Source organism: Elephas maximus, chromosome 1 (genome assembly GCF_024166365.1).
Source record: "Elephas maximus indicus isolate mEleMax1 chromosome 1, mEleMax1 primary haplotype, whole genome shotgun sequence".
Taxonomy (NCBI): domain Eukaryota; kingdom Metazoa; phylum Chordata; class Mammalia; order Proboscidea; family Elephantidae; genus Elephas; species Elephas maximus.
In genome coordinates this window covers 44,188,376-44,207,436 of record NC_064819.1, presented here as the reverse complement: position 1 = coordinate 44,207,436, position 19,061 = coordinate 44,188,376, and the positions used below count along the sequence as shown (strand labels likewise).

General features: G+C 44.7%; 1 protein-coding gene across 3 annotated transcripts in view; it reads left to right on the top strand.

Annotated features, from left to right (window-relative positions):
* The window catches only part of SLC22A23 (solute carrier family 22 member 23), a 234,381-nt gene that overhangs the window by 51,399 nt on the left and 163,921 nt on the right, over positions 1 to 19,061 (top strand). For 2 of the 3 annotated variants that reach the window (XM_049873376.1, XM_049873614.1), the window contains exons 2-3: positions 9,675 to 9,778; positions 15,936 to 16,090. In XM_049873376.1, coding sequence (XP_049729333.1) covers positions 9,675 to 9,778; positions 15,936 to 16,090 — 259 coding nt within the window. The remainder of the gene's footprint in view (positions 1 to 9,674; positions 9,779 to 15,935; positions 16,091 to 19,061) is intronic. The other variant, XM_049873696.1, reaches the window with a different exon arrangement.

The following is a 19,061-nucleotide window of genomic DNA, read 5'->3' as shown; positions in this document are numbered from 1 at the left end:
CCTAGGTACGGTTGTTAGTTGCCCTCAAGTTGGCTCCAAGTCCTAGGAATACAGAAATAAGACACAGTCACTTTCTTCAAGGAACTCACTTTATAGTGCAGGAGTCTGCAGACTTTTCCCAAAAAGGCCAGATAATAAATGGTTTAGGTGTTGTGAGTCACAAGGTCTCTGTCACAACTAATTAGCTCTCCTGCTGTCAAGCAAAAGCAGCCATAGACAGTACATAAGTGAATGAGCAGGGCTGTGTTCTAATAAAGGTTTATTTACAAAGACAGGTGCAGGGCCAAATTTGGTCTGCAGACTGGAGTTTGCTGACCCCTGCCATAATAGAAGAAACCCTTGTAAATGGGCAGTTATGATATACTGTGATAGGTGGTCTGGGTGTTTATCATGAATACAGGTTGCTGGTGAAGCACAGAGAAGGGGCACCTGGTCCAGCTGGGGAGAGAGCACCCTTGTATTTAGTTTATTAAGCTTGATAGAAATAGAGAATTTTATTCATCTGTACGTTTTTAATTTGGTACTGCCTTCTGTTTTCATTTAATTAATTGTGTGGTTGTGAAGGTAATGCACGCTCATCGGGAAAAAAAAAAAGAAAAAACAGCGGTGTAGAAAGCCTGCCATATTGGCGTCCACAGGTGATATGCAACGTTAAAAGTTTTGGGGTGCAGTGAGTCTCACAGTTGAGCAGGAGCTGAGCTAGAAGAGATGGGGTATGTGTGGATATTGTGGAGGGGGAGCGCAGAGGAGAGCAGCCCGGGCAAAGGGTGTGTGCCTTTGTGGGAATTGCTTAGTGGTTGGCATGGGTGGTGATGGCGTGGATGGACAGCAGGGCTGGTGGGGGTGGAGGGGTGGGCTTAAAGGGCACGAGGGCTGCACTAGGATCAGGGCTAGAGCGTGGTGGCAGTGGGAAGCCACTGAAGAATTTGTTTTCAGCAAGTGGGAGATGAGTTTCCTTTGCTTCGGCGTTCTCTCCATGACCGATTACCTGGGTCGTTAAACATCTTCTCATTCCGAAGAGTCTGGGATCCTACAGGCGAAAGTTGTCCAGCTTCGGCTGCCTTCTGCAATCAGTGGAGCTGCCATGAATGTGAATGCCGTAGTTCAGCTTTGTGTGGTGTTCTTCGTTATGCTAGAAGGTGCGCTCTGGTGACATACCGACAACTTCTGAATTCCTCACATTTCAGTCTAGGTTACTTAACACAGGTTAGTGTGCTAGGCTGGTGTGTTGATTTCACTTAGGACATTAATAGTTACTCCATTTTTATGTCTGGGGCTTGTGCAGATCCTGCCTGCCTGCCTTTTCTCTTCCTTTCTCCCTCCCTCCCTTTCTCCCTGCTTCCATCCCTCCTTCCCTGTCTTCTTTTCCTGTCTGCCTTCCTTTTTCCTTTCTTTCTTGTTATCTGTCCCCTTTAATTTATAGGTTTTACTCTTAATTTCTCTTATTAGAGGTAATTGGAGAAAGCCATTAGTAAAATACACATTTCAGAATTTGTAAAGATTCTTTAAGGTTTTGGTTGATAAAAGGACGTTGCTTATTTATGATCACTGCTGCTTTTTGGGGTGTATATTTAACTCCCCCAAATGCCATAGAAAGCATTATACCAAATGAATGAGAACATTCAGTATTGGAAACCTCTGCTTAGAACTGCATATCTGTGTTTCCTTTAAGAAAAAGTAACGGAAAAACGAACACCTCATTGTATTGTCCCCAGGCATAATCCTACCTCAACGACTGCAGGATTGATTGCCCAGGTGGTTATTTTTCAGGTTCCCTGTTAGATTTTCTTTGAAAGAAATTCTATACATCTACATCTAGCCCTTTAAAAATGATCAAATTCAGGAAGGGCAGGGAAAGCCCCAGTGGCAGTAAACGAAGCAGAGTCGTCTCTATTCTCTTCCATCAGGAAGGCTGCCCCACAGCAGATGAGAAGCCAGCAATAAGAGTTTTCATTTTAAGAAAAAAAAAGGAAAAAGATCATTGCTTCAGGGTTAGAAGTAACCCGTAACTACTATGTTAGTCATCAAAATGGGATGTACTTGAAGCCTTAGAAGTTGAGTGGAGGCTAGCCCTGTAGTTTGGAGTGGGCTCCTGCAGCTGACGGGGATGCAGGCTTGGTAGTCCGGGTCTGTCTTCCACCTAGCAGGGATAGGCTTGTAACAGATTTTTGTTAACAACCATTTCATTCAAAGCAGCGTGGTTGTTATTTTGACACCAAATGAGAAAAAAAGAAACTTGAGGAGCAATGCAAGCAGCAGTTAAAGAAAACACAAAGAAACGAAGCTAAAAACAAAATAAAAATAGAAATCCCCAGGAGTACCTGGCAAGGGTGGTCATTACGTCATTTAGGGAAGTAGGTGAGGAAGCCAACCCTAATTGGCAGTGTCATGGCCACTGTTGACAGTGAGTCTCCTAGCCCTGGAGGACGAGTCTAGAGGCAGAAAGCAGAGAGGAATTAGGGGATCTCAAAATGTGCAATATGTCTAAACTATTTTTTTTTTATTAATAGGCTCTTTGGAGGGGGTGAAGGGAAACCTTATTCTGCTAGATTGAAAATACTGAAAAGTCCAGGGTAGCAATAGACAGCCGGAATATTGAGAAGCGGATTGCAGCCAGTGCTTTTCATCAGTTTAGATGTAGTAGGGGGTTTCCTTTGTCTCTCTGTGACTGATATTCCGGGGTGGACTCAGTGTGTGTGTCTGTCTGTCTGTCTGTCTGTGTCTGTGAGGTGAGTGGATATATTCTTGCCGTTTCTACTGTCCCCAGTTAAGAAATGCCGAGCACAGCAGATCTATGATCTATAAAACAGTGGTTCTTTCGAATGGGGGGTCGGGGAATGGTTGCAGAAGAATGCCAACCCTGCATTTCTCTAAATTCCTGTGACTTAGTCAGGAATTTCGTTTTATTTAAGCTTTTGAAATTTTCGGCAGTATTATCCTTTTTGTAGTCTTGAACAGAAATATTTCTTTTTGTCTCAACTGACTGCCCCCAGCTTTAGGACAGAGAGTTTGCATAGTGTTTGGTAAAACCCTTCTGGTTGGCTGGTGGAACAAGCTCAAATGGGGATCTCCATTACAAAAGATGAAACTTGGGGGAAATTTTTCACTTAGTTCCCTAAAAAGCTCTTTTTGCTTTAATCCATGAACACTAAAATAAGTAAACCTCAGGCTGAGAAGGCATGGTGTGTGCCAAGCGTCTTTCAAGACAGGCATTTGTCTAGGCCTGAGTTTTTAATTGTTTTAAAGTACATGTTCCTGAAAAAGTGAAAAGGTTTTTTTTGGTTTTTTTAAATCATTTAGTATTACCCTTACCACCATCACTACCACCATTAGAGTATGTACTTTATTCTACTTTTTTCTTTCATCAAAGTTTATAGATTAATTGTAGAAAGTACAGAAAAGTCAAGAACAGTATGAAATCAAAAATAAAATTCAGTCTTAATTCTGCCCTCCAGAAATAATCACTTCTAAGTATCTTGGAATATTGTCTTCCAATTTTTCTTGTTACAGAAACATCCCCCTTAGTCACTGCTTTTTCATCCTGGGGCTTTCTCAGACCACTCTGTCGTGAGCATCTTCCTGAATCATGAGTTCACAAAAGCAAAGGCTTTCTCGGCTACGCAGTATCCTTGGGCCTTTAGTTGGCATCCCATTTTTCATTCGTGTCTGGGACAAGCTGCGACATCACTGCACAGAAACCTCTGTGGGCATGGCTGATGGCTTCCTTGGGAAACGGCTCCAAGCATGTCATATATAATAGAACGTATTGTCATGTAATGTGATGCACGTTGCCAAATTGCCTTCCAGAAACACGGGGCCAAGTGTACACTCCTAGCACAGTTTTCTACCTGTTTCTCCTGCATCTTTGGGAAATCAAAAACAGACAGTAACTTAAAAACAAAATAGCAGGCTTTGATTTTCATTAGTGGAACTGGACATTTACTAAGTGTTGGGGTTTTTTTATTATTATTATTATTAACCATTTGTATTAATGGTTAATTGCCTGGGTATTTCATCGGTTTCTAGTTGGAGCATAAGTGTATATTGGTAGTAAAGATTAAGAATATTAACCTATTGGCTATATTTTACAAATTTGGGTCTTTACAATTTTGTTTATGGTATTTTTGATGCATGAAAGCCTTAAATAATAAGACAGTATTAATAATTAAACTGTTATAAATCTACCAGTCATTTCCATAGATAGTTTTCTCAGTTTTTGTCCTTGGAGAGCCCATCCTCCCTTCAAACTTAGATAAATCTGTTTTCTTCCAATTTTTTTATGTTCTTACCTTGTCTTTAACATAGAATTCATTGTTATTAAAAACTAAGATTGTTTTCATTATCTCCCATTTATTTTCCATTTTTTTTCAGAAGTTTCATAATGAGTATTTCCCTAGTGAGGTAAGACTATTAGCTTGTTTCTTTGAAAATAATGAAAAGTTTATATTTTTTTTCTAGCTTACCCTTAAAAGTATATAAGTAGAAAGACAATCTAGTAGATTTTCCATTAGTCCTTTTTTAAAAAAAACAAAATCTACAGCTAAAACTTAGAACATAGAAACACTTTCTAGACTCGTTTATGTTACCATTTTCATCATGGCTCACAAACATATGGTCTCACCACAGAATGTCCCTGGTCTTGGAACCTAAGATTATGACATGGGTGTGCCTTTAATGCATTTATAATCTTGTTAAACCTGCTGATGAAGTGTTCACAGGATGAATTAGAAGACTTTTTGTTGTTCTGTAGGAAATGGATTCACGGGGTCTGGTGGAGTCAGTGCATGGAGAGGGGCCCAGAGGCAGCTTTGTGTTAGTTCAGGAGAGGGGGATGGTGACTTGGCCTTTGTCTTCTCCTCCTCCTCCAAACCCTATCCCAAGACAATTTAATCAGGGAGTAGGGTTCAGTAGAAGAGATGGGGATTGATACAGAGAAATAAGTGTTTCCTGGATTATTGGTGTGCTAAGGTGGACCTCCTGAAGGACTCCTAGAACACCTCCCAGAACTGGCCTGCCACGGGAACTGTGAGGAGCCTGGGGAATCAGGAGATCACTGCCCCAACCCTGGGCAGCAAGATCGTACCCCCTTGGACACCTGGTTGGCTCCAGAGCCACCAGCTCCTGCCAGCTTACCAGCAAAACGGGCATCCTCCTTACCCCACATTTAACACCTTTCCTAATCCAAGTCATTCCAGAAGTTAGAAATAAATCACACACTGAAAGTTATTTTGGGGTGTGTTGACTGATTTGAGGGTGATTTGCAGAACCTAAGTCACATGTGAAACCTTAGCTGTACCTGTCGGGGAGTCAGGATAGTGGTGATTTCAGCCTCCCAGCCCGCAGGACAGGGACACACACTGGAAGGAGGAGGGTAACAGATGATGAATGAGCAGCCGCCCTGCCTCCCGTAAGTCAGGGTGGACCAGGAGTGCGGGGCGGGGCTGGATTCAGGATCTGGTTAGAAGGTAGAGTCTGCTGGAATTGGTGATGGATTTGATGCGAGGGGTGTGAGAAGAAGGAGGAACAAGGGTCAGAGACAAGCCCATTCCATCGAGTGTGGGGTTTGCACCTTGTAGAGCATTTCTGCTGTGAGATTTAGCCTTTGCTGACTGAAGTGACTAATTGCTCTCTCTTATCTATAGCAATGCAAAACATTTCGAGAGCCAGGTTATCTCAAAGCTCCCTCATGCTTCTGAAACTCTTCAAGATACTTCGTGTCCTCACTTCCCATACATTTTTGCCAACACCAGCTGTAGCAGGCCTATATCAAGTGATGCCACCTCCTGGGTCCCCCGCCCCACCCACCCAGTTGTCGGAAATGCGGGAATGTGTGGTGACCTCATGGGTTCAAGGGTGTAGTCTTTAGGCAGATCCCAAAGTGTGATGAAAACCTTATCTTGGCAAGCCTCTTGGGGCCTCTGATTCTATGTGTTTTTTGACTCAGAGGTGGTTATCTCTTCTGGGCCTAGTTGAGGGTAGGTTAAGGTTCAGGGCTCGCTGCCTCCTTCTGGATTCTGTGGGACCCCCCCTAGGGTGGTGGGTGCCCGCCCCACACACGAGAATAGTGGTGCTGACAGTCACTGCTAACCTCTTCCTTTCCCTGCTGGCTGTGTGGAGTGGTTCATTCCCACTCCAGTGTTGTTAATTCATGGCAGTTGTGTTGAGGTGAACCAAACCCAAAGAAACCAAACCTGTTGCCATTGAGTTGATTCCGACTTATAGAGACCCTATAGGACAGAGTAGAACTGCCCTATAGTTTTCAAGGCTGTAATCTTTATAAAGCAGACTGACAGATCTTTCTCCTGTGGAATGGCTGGTGTGTTCAAACCACCAACCTTTCAGTTAGCAGCCTAGGGCTTTAACCACTGCACCACCAGAACTCCTTGTTGACGTGAACACAGACATCTTATTAAGTGGCAACCAGATTGGGCCATGGCTGCCCAGGGCCAGGTGTATGTATTGTTCAGGTGGTTGTCCCTGAAGCAGTGTTGTGATTTCCTCCCCTCCTGGGAATCTTCTACTAAAATCTTATTTATTGCCTGGCCATCTGTTAGAAGCATAATGTGCCCCCTGACATCAGTTAAATTCAGATAAACTCATCAGTGGGATGATGGAGGCGTGTGAGCCCCAGCTGCTGCCCTCCTCCCCCAGCGACCACCCATAGGTGTGTACCTCTCACTAGGAACACGTCAGGCTGAGGCACACACACGTGTGATGTGGTTGTGACACAATGATTACAGGTGTGGCGGTAAGCGAGTGTGTTTGTAGATACACCTATCACTTCGGGAGTGGATTGTTCTGCGTGCAGGTCCTGTGCTACTGGCAGAGAGGAGAGAATGTGATTCAAGAACAGTCTGCCTTGGAGTCCTGAATCTGGCTGGGAAAACAGAACACACACACACTGTTAATTATAACTTTTTAACAAACATTATAAAACAGAGCCTGCCTTCCTGAAATCAGAAGTAGCTGCATACTGAAAGTTATGTGAGGGGATGAGTTTAAAGTAAAATTTCTTCTAGAAACAATATACATTTGTGGTTGTTGTTTTCGAAGGCGTGCCCACAAAAACCCACTTAACTCATTCTCCAGTTTTACCATGCTACTGTAACCAAACGCAATACTAACAATTGTGCATGCTTCAAAGGGCACTTGAGCTTCACCCTGCTCTTAGGAGGCAGTTGTTTGATCCCCAGCCTGGGATGGTGAAACGCATTCATCGTCTTCAGAGTGGTAGGCATAAGGCAGGCTGGAGCTGGCCCAAGGTTCTCAAGCCTGAGCAGGCTTTGGAATCACCTGGAGGGTTTCCTAAAGCAGATTCTTGTCTTATATCCCCAGAGTTTCTGATTCAGCTGGTCTGGGGTGGGGCCCCAGAGTTTGCATCTCTAACTAGTTCCCAAGTAATGTTGATACAGCTAATCCCTGGGGCACATTTAGGGGACTGCTAGAGTAGACATAGAAGGAAGCAAAACCCTAAGGTACTTCCACATCTGAACTCAGGATAAGATTCTGTGCGAACAGCTGTGCTCCCCAGACCCCCACAAACATGTGAATAAACCTCAACAACAACGAATCTCAAACCACCTGTTATGGATTGAACTATGTCCCCCCCAGAATCTGTGTTGTAAATCCTAGCCTCTATGCCTCTAGTTACAGTCCCATTTGGGAATGGGATGTCTTTGTTATGTTAATAAGACAGGATCAGTGTAGGGTGTATTTTGGGTCAATCTCTTTTAGAAGAGATTAAATGCAAGCTAGCACTGGGGAAGAGAGATACCAAGCCACATAAAGACTGCCCCAGAGCAGAAGCTCAGAAGTGACAAGGACCTTCCTCCATAGATAACAGAGTCCGAGAGCTGAGCTCAGAATTCAGACTTGTAGCCTCCTAAACTGTGAGAAAATAAATTTGTTTGTTGAAGCAATCCACTTCTGGTATTTCTGTTAAAGCAGCACTAGATGACTGAGACAGCATCCTTTGTGGACAATGTTTATCTTCCCCTTCTTCCTGAGTCTGGCGTTGCCCACCACTCTAGAAGCAGATGGGTGGACAGGGTGGACAGCAGTAAGTCGTTCTCTGGACACTGAACCGGCTTTGGGGGCAGCAGCCAGCAAGTAGTCTCTCACAGAATGCAGGGGAGGAAAGGGAACGGATGACACAGTTTTTCTAAAGCGTATGGAAGCAGGGGCCCAAAGCTATAGACCCCGTGGGAGCTCCATCAGGTTTTCCAGAATTTTGGATACAGGTGACAGGACCTGAGCTTGCAGTGCCCTTTATGGATCCTCAGTACTGCATTCCTGGTCTCAAGATGGACTGACAAGGGATCCGGAAACAGAGCTGATCAGTCCCAGTCCAGTGTCCCCCTCCCCCCAACCTCAGGAAATCCTGTTTCTGCTTCCAGAGTTCTGCTGTTCTGACATTCCGCACTTATCACACTTCTCTCCAGCATCCTTCTCCACCTCCACCCTCCACCTCCACTGACCTGGAGTTGAAAGCCCAGATCTGGAAGCTTTACCCATTTGATTCCACCAGAAATCAACATCTGTACCACTCATGGTGGGCAAGAAGCCCAGAAACAGTGGGGATTGCTGCATGGGCTTCCTCAGCAGAGTCGTGGTTCCCATGTGTTCTCCTACGTTCCCTGAGTGGTCCCATGTTCTCATGGGTATCCATGTGTTCCCTGTATGTTCTCCTATGTTACCCATGTGTTACCATGCGTTCCTATGTTTCCATGTGTTCCCCTATGCTCCCTGTGTGTTCCCATGTGTTCCTGTATGTTTCCATGTGTTCCCCATGTTCCTTGTAGGTCCCTCGCTTGTTCCCTGTGTATTCCCATGTGTTCCCCGTGTGTTCCCATGTGTTCCCTGTGGGCGTGATGTAAACTCCTGTGAATTCTAGCCCCACAAGGATATACACCACTCAAGGGAACAAACAGGGGTCTCCTTCCTGCTTATCCAAGTAGAGGAAAGAAAAATCATGAGGGGGCTTTTCCTCTTTTTTAAAAGTGGTGAGACTTAATTGTAAAAATAGTGAGAATAGTCTAAAAGTTGTGTCTACCACTTGACTGGCTTCCCCTTCAAGTTGAGTGACAGCTTTAACATGGAATATAGGAAAACAGGGATATTTACGAGGGGAAAATAAGAATGTCTAGTTAAAGGTGAATTTCAGCATCACTATTAACTCTCCGGAGCCTTTATTTTGAAGACTACTTACAAACCTTGAGGTTTTTTGGAATGAAGATGCAAAAGTTGCTTTAATTTTCTCATGTTATGATGGCACCCCATACAGTCAGCAGGGTCTTCTGCCTCCGGGCCTCTGGAAGCAGCGTTGCTGGCTGAGCGGGAGGTGCCGGTGAACAGGGCCCTCAGTCTGTTGAGATGCTCCCCTGTCCCTCAGTTTACATTATAGCCTGTGTAGCTGGGACTTAGGAGCATGAGTCCCGAAGCTTCTTGCATCACTGCCCATCCAAGACTAAAATGTTGCATTTCCTTTTGTGAGCAAATTACATTTTACTTTGTTGGATTTCCAAAAACATTTAAGAGACTTTTAATGGTACATATAACCTGGAGCTGAAAAGTGTCACGGTCATTGAAGCGGTAATCATATTGTCCTGTGATTGACTACAGACATCATTTGTGTATGTTTCTCTCTGATTTATTTTCTATTTGCCCCTTTCTAGTGGGATCTTGTGTGTGATAATGCCTGGAAGGTCCATATCGCTAAGTTCTCCTTACTGGTTGGATTAATCTTTGGCTACCTAATAACTGGATGCATTGCTGACTGGTGAGTACTGGCGTGAGCTGCGCGAACCTCGGGAAACCTCAGCACCTTTGCTGGCTGGAGGGCAGTGATCAGTGTTAGCAGGAAGGGCCGGCCTTGGCCCTGTTTCTGGTGTCAGAACAGAAGGCTGAAGCTGTCACTCAGAGAGTTCAGAACGGGAAGGACTTGACCAATGCATGAAATGGACTGTTTTGAAGTAGGAATTTAAATTCACTGTCATTCTCTAGCTGCCAGAATCTGGCCCAGTTCTCCTAATGATATTCAGTGTTTAGCCAGGAAGGGCTCTGTGGCTGGGCTGGGTAGATGCAAAGATGTATGAAAAGATGGCTCCCACTCTTCAGGGGAGTGTGGAGGGAGGAGGAGAACTGAAAGGGTTAGGCAGTGCCAACACATACCTCATGAGTCACCCTGACTTTAGAGAGGGGTGGTTCTGGGGTTGGATTGGCCAGGAGATGGGTCTGCAAGGGCCATGGACTGACTGGGACCTTGGTTTAATGGTCGTTGTAGGTGGGAAGAATGGCGGTCAGAGGTGAGAATGAAAACAGGTTGTTTGGGTCAGAGAGGAGGTCCAAATGTTGGGACCTAGGTGTGTGGTACAGGGTGGAGTGATGAGATTGGGGAGGGGGAGATGGTAGCAGTGATGATGATAATGGCAATAACAGTAATAGTGGTTAACACAGAATGACCACCGTGTGCCAGGCACTGTGCTGAGGTTTTACACACATTAAATATTCCATCCTCATAACACCCTATGAGGTAGCTACTATTATTGCCTCTGTTTTATAGTTGAAAAACTGAAGCACAGAAGATTAAGTGAAATCTCCAAGTTAACTCATTTTTCAGTTGAAGAGCCAGGATGTGAAACTAAGCCATGTGACTCCAGAGGCTTTTCTTAACCAGTGTCCATAAGACTTTTATTTAAGGCCCTGGGGGTTGTCTTCTGTGGTCATAAGAGCAGTAAGCGAGGGCTTGTCTGGGCAGGGGGCAGAATGGAACTGTAAAGGAGAAAGTGTGGCGTAACACTGTCCTTCCCCTCCCCTCCCCCCCCCCCCCACTTTTTTTTATTGTTAAAGGAATATGTTTTTGTGAATAAGGACAACCTGGGCCCAATGACATCATAAGTGAGAAAGAGTGATATGAAGCAAACCCCTTACTCTTGTGGTCTTGCATTGCCTTCTGGTGGGTTGAACCCACCAGCCTCTGCAGAAGATGTGACAGTCTGCTTCGTTAAAGACTACAGCTTTGGAAACCCTATGGGGCAGTTCTACTCTGTCCTTCAGGGTCACTGGGAGTCTGAATCAACTAGATGGCAGTGGATTTGATTTTGGGTTTTCTGGACCCTGGTTAACTAGGAACACTGGCTGAGGAGCCCCAGAGAGCCTGAGGGTGGGGCAGAGCAGCAGAGGTCACCCAAGGGGTTTTTAGACCACTTGAAAGTTGAGGAAATTTCTCTTCAAAAGCTTTTTTACATCTGGGAGTTCCATGCACTAGCACTGTAATATGACTTCCTGTGAGATCGGAATTTGCTTAATCATCATTTGTAAGGCTTCTTCTGAACATATTCCCTGAGGACAGTTTAACAAAGAAGCTTTCACTGACCCCCAGAGGCCAGGCCGGCCTGGGGTTCTGTGTGTGGGCCTGTAGTTTTTTATAACCAAATACTTGGGTGCCTAGGTCTCCAGTGTGTGGTTTACTTATCTAAAAGACGTTCCAATCCCAGTGTTTTAACTACCAGGATGTTTGTTTCTTAGAAATCTGCACTGAAATAGGTTAGGCAGATTACTCTGAAATTAAAAAAATTAGTTCCTAAGTTCAAAAAAATAAATGATTCCATGGGGAAAGCAAATATGGATTTCCATTCAGGAACCAGGTAGTCTGTGACAGTTGACAGTGTTTAAAGTTGCCTCCACAGTTTCTCATCTGCACGTGCCTGCTATTCAGCTGTCCTCCATCAGACGCTGCGTAGCGGGGTAGAGTCAAAAGAGTTTGGAGTCTTACTTGGCAAGTAACCAGAAGTCTGACGTTGCCCACCCACTTCTTGACTCATTTTTCCCAAGGTCACGAGGGATGGGTGCTCCAGAAAGTTAAAAACAGGCTTCTTTGTGTTGTGACCAAAAATTTGAGTGAGCCCCTTGGTTTCAGTTTGAAAGTTTGGTGTTTTCCAGCCTGTTTTTCGGGGTTTTAGTCCCTGCTGGAGCGTTGTCGCTATGAGTCGGAAAGGACTCCTCGGCACTGGGTTTGGTTTTTTTTTTTTTTGGAGCACACACAGTAAGGGAGTTGCAGATGTCACCGCTGTGGTCACCGTCTCATGGTACCTGGGAGGTGTCCCTGTTCACCTGCTAAGGGTAGTCCATCACGTCACAGGTCAGCCTTCCAAAGACCATTAGCAGCAGGTAACAGAATTATAAATGGCACACTTATTTTCTTTTTAAGTTTTCCACCACTCCTTGTGTTTGGGGCTATAAGTTATGTATGTTTATATAATACATTGCATTTACGAGAGATGGCTAAGTTGTGGCCTTGTTGGGTGAGCCCCTCCCCTCTGTCATTTTTTGCTGGGTGTTCTGCATTGGTTTGTCTAGGTGCCCTCTTGGCACTTCTTGCCCTCTCTGGTCCTGGAGCCTGGCCTCTGTGGGCTGCTCAGGAGTCCTGCCCCCTAGGACCTGGTTGAAGTTGGCCAGTGGGGAGCCTGGGCTGGAGACCTAAGGGAAAGAGAAGTGTGAGGCCAGAGCACTTGCATCCCCAGCTTTGCCTCTGTGGGCTCTCAGGGCTGGCTGCCTCCTGTCTGAAGACCCTCTCCACATAGCCTCTCTCTGGGTTCCAGAACCATCCCTCTTCCTAAGCTCCCTACTGTGATTAGCTCTAAGGTAGTACGCTACCCCTTGTGGTTTTTCTTACATCTCGATCACTCTTTTGTAAATAATCCCTTTATTAAAATCTCCTCAAGTTATCTAATTTGAGTGGAACATCTGTTTCCTGTTGAGATCCTGTATTAGCATTCTTAGGCTGCTGTAACAAATTGCCACAAACATGGTAGCTTAAGCGATACAGAGGTATTATCTTAGAGTTCTGTAGTTTAGAAATCCAGCACTGATTTCCCTGGGCTAAAATCGAGGTGTCCACAGAGCTGTGCTCCTTTCTAGAGGCTCTAGGGCAGAATTGTTTTCTTTGCTTTTTCCAGCTTCTAGAGGCCACAGGCATTTCTTGGCTTATGGCCCCTTTCTTCCAACTTCAAAGCCTGCAACAGTGGGTCAGGTCCTTGTCACGCTGCTCTCTCTCTGGTTCCCTGCAGCTGGGAAAGTTTCTCCATTTTTAGAGACTCATGTGATTAGATTCGACCCACCTGGATGGTCTCTTCATTGAAAGATCCTTGACTTTAATCACATCTGTAGTCCCTTTGCCATGTCAGATCGCATATTCACAGGCTCCAAGGGTTAGGACTTGGATATCTTTGGTGGCCATTACCCTGCGACCACAGATCCTAACTGATAAAGTCCTCTGCACTCCAGCATCAGGAATGTGATTTTATCAGCCATCTCTGAGGAAGCTGCTCTGGGGAGCCAGTTCACACAAGAACCCAGAGGGCTGTGACTCACATTACTGAGCAGTGCTGAGTCACTCACACATACCTATTTGATAGCCGCCCTCCTAGGAAGGCGGGAGCTGGCCAAACTGGCTCTTACTTGCAAGAAAAAATGTGGCTCATCTGAACAAGCCTGGCCTTGCCCAAGATCACATAGTTCATGAGGGGTGAGCCTGGATTCTAAGGCAGGATGCTGACTTCAAAGAACACGTTTGCCCCACAATCCTTAATGGTAATTTTTACTTACTGATTTTAATCGTTTGGGAGGGAGAGATTTAGTATAGTTTCTACAAGTTAAAAAAAAAAATCAGATCTTTTCTGAAGTAGCAGGACAGGGAAAACACGTGGAGAAGCAGAAACAATTCATCACAATGGGAGCAAAAGCATGGCACTCTTCACTTGTTCTGGGTCCTGTGCCGTGTCCAGCGCCCCCTAGTGATCTGACCAGCGCTGCCAAACGGGACGCTTGTTCCTCGTACAGACACGGGAAGTAACGTTTATAAAACTAGAAATGGGTATGTTAGGTTTTGTTTTTAATTGTGGTAAAAGTCCTCATAAGAAAACATTTACAATTCAACAATTTTTACACATAGATACATTAGATTCTGTGTGTTTCCCTTCATTTTTGGCAACCAACTAAGCCATAATTTTAATTTGCTTCTATAAATGAGTTGGGTTTGGACAAAATCATCTATACAGTCTTTTCTGAAATGGGCTTAGTGACTCTGATACTGGTCAAGGGAAGTAATGGCTAAAATCTCTAGACAAGATAATTAATTGACCCACAGTGGTATTGAACTCATAGCCTTGACCTCATTTCACTAAACTGAAGTGACTAATGACGATGATTATCAAAAACCTATTACCGTCAAGATGCTTCCAACTCATAGCAGCCCTATAGATCAGAGTGGACCTGCCCCAAAGGGTTTTCAAGGCTGTAATCTTTACAGAAGCGACTGTCACAGCTTTTTCTGATGGAGCGGCTGGTGGGTTCAAACTGCCAACCTTTTGGTTAGTACCCAAGTGCTTAACTGCTGCTCCACCGGGTCCCTTAATGAGGATGCTTCCAAAACCAAACCCATTGCCGTCGAATACCCTAAGAATTCTCAATGAAATTCTATCCTATCAATCCCTCCTTGAATTTTCTTAAAATTATACCCACCTCCATAAAGCAAGGCCATGCCTTATTGGGTATTTTGTTAAGCAGATTTGTTGAGAGAGAATTACCATAAAATTTGCCCTTTTGAAGGGCACAATTAAATAAATTTTAGTATATTTACAGAGTTATACACCACCACCACAGTCTAATTTTGGAACGTCTGCATCACCCTAAAAAGAAGCCCATTTACAGTCACTTCCCATTCCCACCCCAGCCGTAGACAACCACAAATCTGTGTCCTGGCTGTCTGTATTGGCCTTTTCTGGACATTTTACTTCTATGTAGACACCTTGTCATAAGTAAGCCTAGGACAGTTCAAGCCATCAGCTCCCCTAGGTGGTGTTCGGTGTACGGGGCTTAGATTTTTCCCGTTTTTCCTATGGCACATGGATCCAGTGGGCCACTTTCTGGGAGATCTCCTTTTGGGTCCAAGCTGGTTGTATTTTGTTAACTTAGCCTAAACTGCCTGGTTTGATGAAGGGTTTTCTTTTTTAATGAGTTGATGAAGGAAAAGGTTAGGATCAGAGGGTGGAGAACTGTCTGGTCCCAAGGACTACTCCTCCTGCCCTCCCAGCCACACCGAGAAGCACATGGCCACTAGGGTGGTTGCCAATGTTGCACTGGCCGACTCTGATCTGTCACCCTTTCCAAAAACACCATGGAAGGTGCTCCTTTTTGCTTCACTGTTAGCTTACTTCCAGGTCGACACTGATTATTTAAAGTTCCACCTATCTTAGTGTTATTTGTGAGCCCTTAAAACATTGCCTCTTGTCATGCTGTAGTTGAAACAAATTCACAGCCACCTGGGACCTGGCTCAGCTCTGGCAGGCTGTGTGAGACCAGGGAATAACCCAGAGAAAGGAAATAAAGCAGCTTCACTCAGGTCCTGTGTTGACTTTTGAACCAATTCTAAAGGTCAGTTATTTCTCAAGGCATTTTATGGTAGGTGTGTCAAGGTTTAAGTTTGGGGAGTTATTGTTGACTTCGTTAATCTTGCATTGAATCGTCCTTGCATATACTCGGAAGTAATTTATAAAACAGGGAGGAAAAGTAAAATGGTTCTTACAGTGGTTGACTCTGGAAAAGTAGTAGATTCAGCAGTGAATGGGACTCATGTCTCAGTTCCCTTACCCGGTAACTGCTTGATCTCTGCTTCACTGTCTATAAAATGAAGGGGTTGGACTAAATTTCCTGAGGCCCTTTCTACCCCTGATATTCTATCATCTACTGAAGTGGCTCTAGATGGTATGGAGAGTTTTAGTCTAGTACTCATTCAGCGTAGATTTATCACCTGCTGTGTAGGGTCGCTATGAGTCGGAATCGACTCCATGGCACTGGGTTGGGTTTAGTGAGCGTCAGCATCTAGCATCACTGTTTGTTTAACGATGATTTCTAATTGTTTCCCTCTCCACATGCAGGGTCGGCCGGCGGCCTGTGCTGCTCTTTTCCATCATCTTCATTCTGATCTTTGGACTGACCGTAGCACTGTCAGTGAATGTGACAATGTTCAGCACACTCAGGTTCTTTGAAGGATTCTGCCTGGCTGGAATAATTCTCACTTTGTATGCATTACGTAAGTAGGAAACTTTTTATCTACTCTTGAAAAAGTTGGCAAAATATTTTTGCTTAAAAGATTCTGGGAAAGTTGCTGTGTATTCTGGTCATTTGGGATGGCAGTCTTTTGGAAGCACAAACTTTAGTGGCCGCAACTGTTGTGAAAAGTTTTCTCAGGTAGTAGCACTCAGCGTTCATTCTCTTCTGATTTTGAGCTAGGGTTCAGTCCATATCAAAGGCCATAAACCCAAAACCCAGTGCTGTTGGGTAGATTCTGACCCATAGTGACCCTATAGGGCAGAGTAGAGCTTCCCCACAGGGTTTTCAAAGCTGTAAAGCTTTGGGGAAGCAGATGGCCACATCTTCCCCTGTGGAGCGGCTGGCAGGTTAGAACTGCCAACTTTTTGGTTAGCGGCCCAAGCACTTTAACCACTGTGCCACCAGGGCTCTATCAAAGACCATGGAGGGCTACGTAACTGCTTAGTGAAGTAGGGATCAACCCGTAGCTGGTAGGGAGGGGCTTTTGCTTTTCTCCTGAATTTTCTGTGTTGGTTGGCCTTCTGTGCACTCCCAAATCCAGTGCACAATTGGGGGTCCCTGTCCTTTGTTATCCAAGACCACACCAAGGACTTGTTATCATGGGGTCTGAACTTAATTTTTTTATTGACCCTTTAAGATTTTATCTTCCTTTTTTTTTTTTTTTTCCTAAGGCTATGCAGAGTCTAAGCTTTCCACTTTTCATGCCCAAATGTAGACTTAGGTGGTCTGGACTTGGACCCTAAGTGTTGGTACTGGAAGAGACAATGGCAAGACTTGCCTTTTAGGGGTAAATGAAAATCCCCTCCATCAGCTGTTGGCAGTGTTAGCTCCTATGTCGCTGTGGCTCCCTCACTTCTCTGTAGTTGGTGTCCAGAGCACAGGGCAAACCCAAAAGGAGGAGGGGCTGCAGATGGGAGTGCTTTGTTTACTTACTGGTTTATACTTGTTAATCACCCATGGAAAGATCTATTAGGAACCAGGTATGATAATTTATAATTTATAAATTTATGATCTGTTTTGTCTTTTTCCCTCCCTTTGATGACATGGATAGGGGTCAGTTATAGATGGAATAGCAATGTCTAGAGGGTGAAATAAGGCTAGTTGTAGTTCTTTTAAACTTGCATGTTAAAGACATGATAGCACTTTTAGGTAAGCTGGAATTTTCTTCCTCTGCTGTACAGACTAGAAATATAATCAATTTATGACGTGGTTTTCTAGTCATAAAGGAGGAATGGCCGTGGAGAAGGGTTAATCCACAGTCGGCGTTTTTGGTACCCTCCTCTAATAGCTGAATTGTAGTTTCTTAGAAATCACCTTTACCAGTTTATTTGCATTTATTTTGGAAGCCTTATCTCTTGGGGGTGGTTAGTGGGTTAGTGCTGAATGTTAGTAGGTTTGGTGATCAATGTTTTGGGGTTCTGTTTCTTTGAACAAACCACATGGGTCTTGGGCTGGATAATGGTGCCAGACAAAATGGGAGTTGGCCCGTGCAGAGGCGCAGACTCTCAGCTCTTTTCTGGAGGAAACCCCTGGCCCTGCCAACAGCTGCTGTCTTGGCTCCTTTCTGGAGGAGACCCCTGGCCCTGCTCGCAGACGCTCTCTTGGCATACACATGTGCAGGCATGGTGGGGGTCTTGTCTTTGACATGAGTCTTTGGAGGTCCCTCAGTTCTCATGGGAGGATGCTAGTCTAGTGCTTCCACCCAGATGGCCATGAATGCGCGTGGCTCTACCTTGGGCAGACAGAACGGCTGAGCAGAGAGGAGAACCCCCATTCGCCACCCCAGTGTTTATCATACTCAGCCAGAGAATATTGATGGAAAATTTCCTTAAAGCAAAAACAGCATGTATCAGTTTTATCTTGTGTGCCAGCTGCTAATGATTGGCTGAGAATGTCAGAGAACTCAGAGAAGACTTCTGAGGATACTGCAGGCTCAATGGGGAAGAATACTTACTTGATTGATTAGCCACTCTGCCAATGAGACAGAAGGGGGATGGAGGATGGCTGCACACACAGCTGAGTCTGTCTCCAGAGTATGTCCCTGAATTACACCAGACCAGGAGAGATGTCACCTGGTCTGCTCTGCTTCAGCCCCACACAGGATTGTGCTGGCTGCCCTGTGATGACTTCATCCCATTGACCCTATGAAACTTGCTCCTGTGTTTACTGTATAATATGATGCTAGGAATGAGTTTTCCATTATAATCTAATTACATAACAAGGTCCTTATATTACATTCTCTTGCACTTCAGAACCATAAAAAGAATGTGCTTATCCTCAGAAACTGCTTTGCATTTACCTGATAGGCACAAAATCATACAGCTCAGAGGTCTGTAGGCTTTTTCTATAAAGGGCCAGATAGTAAACACTTTAGGCTTTATGAGCCAGCTGGTCTCTGGGATGACGACTCACCTCCACCTCCACCTGTTAGCATGAAGCACCATGGATACCAGGTGGGCAAATGGGCACACTCCTGTCCCAGTGGAACTCATTTACAAAACATGGCGGGCCAGAGGCTGTAGCTTTTCAGCCGCCAATGTAACTGATTCTCTTTTTCCATTGACTGCTAGGGAGCTTAGAATCCAGTATGGCAGCTGTGTGGGCCTGAGAACATGAGCCTTGAGTTTAGACCTCTCTCCTGGTTTCATCTTAACCTTCCTATTTTCATTTCTCCTTTGTCACATTTTTCTGTCTCCATAATTTAAGTGTTATTTGATTGTTCACATTTGTATAAGCTGCCTTTGTTGTTTCTGAAATAATGTGGCGCATAAGTAAGTGATCTTGTTTACTTAGACTGAGGCTCCAAGTCAGACATCACCACTGCAATAGAAACTTCTGAGTATCAGCCAGGGACCCACCGTGTGAGCTGACACCATATCTGCTGGCAAAGTTAAAATTGGACGTAAGGCTGTGAGATTGATTACTTGGAGCTCGTTGAGATAGTATTGAAA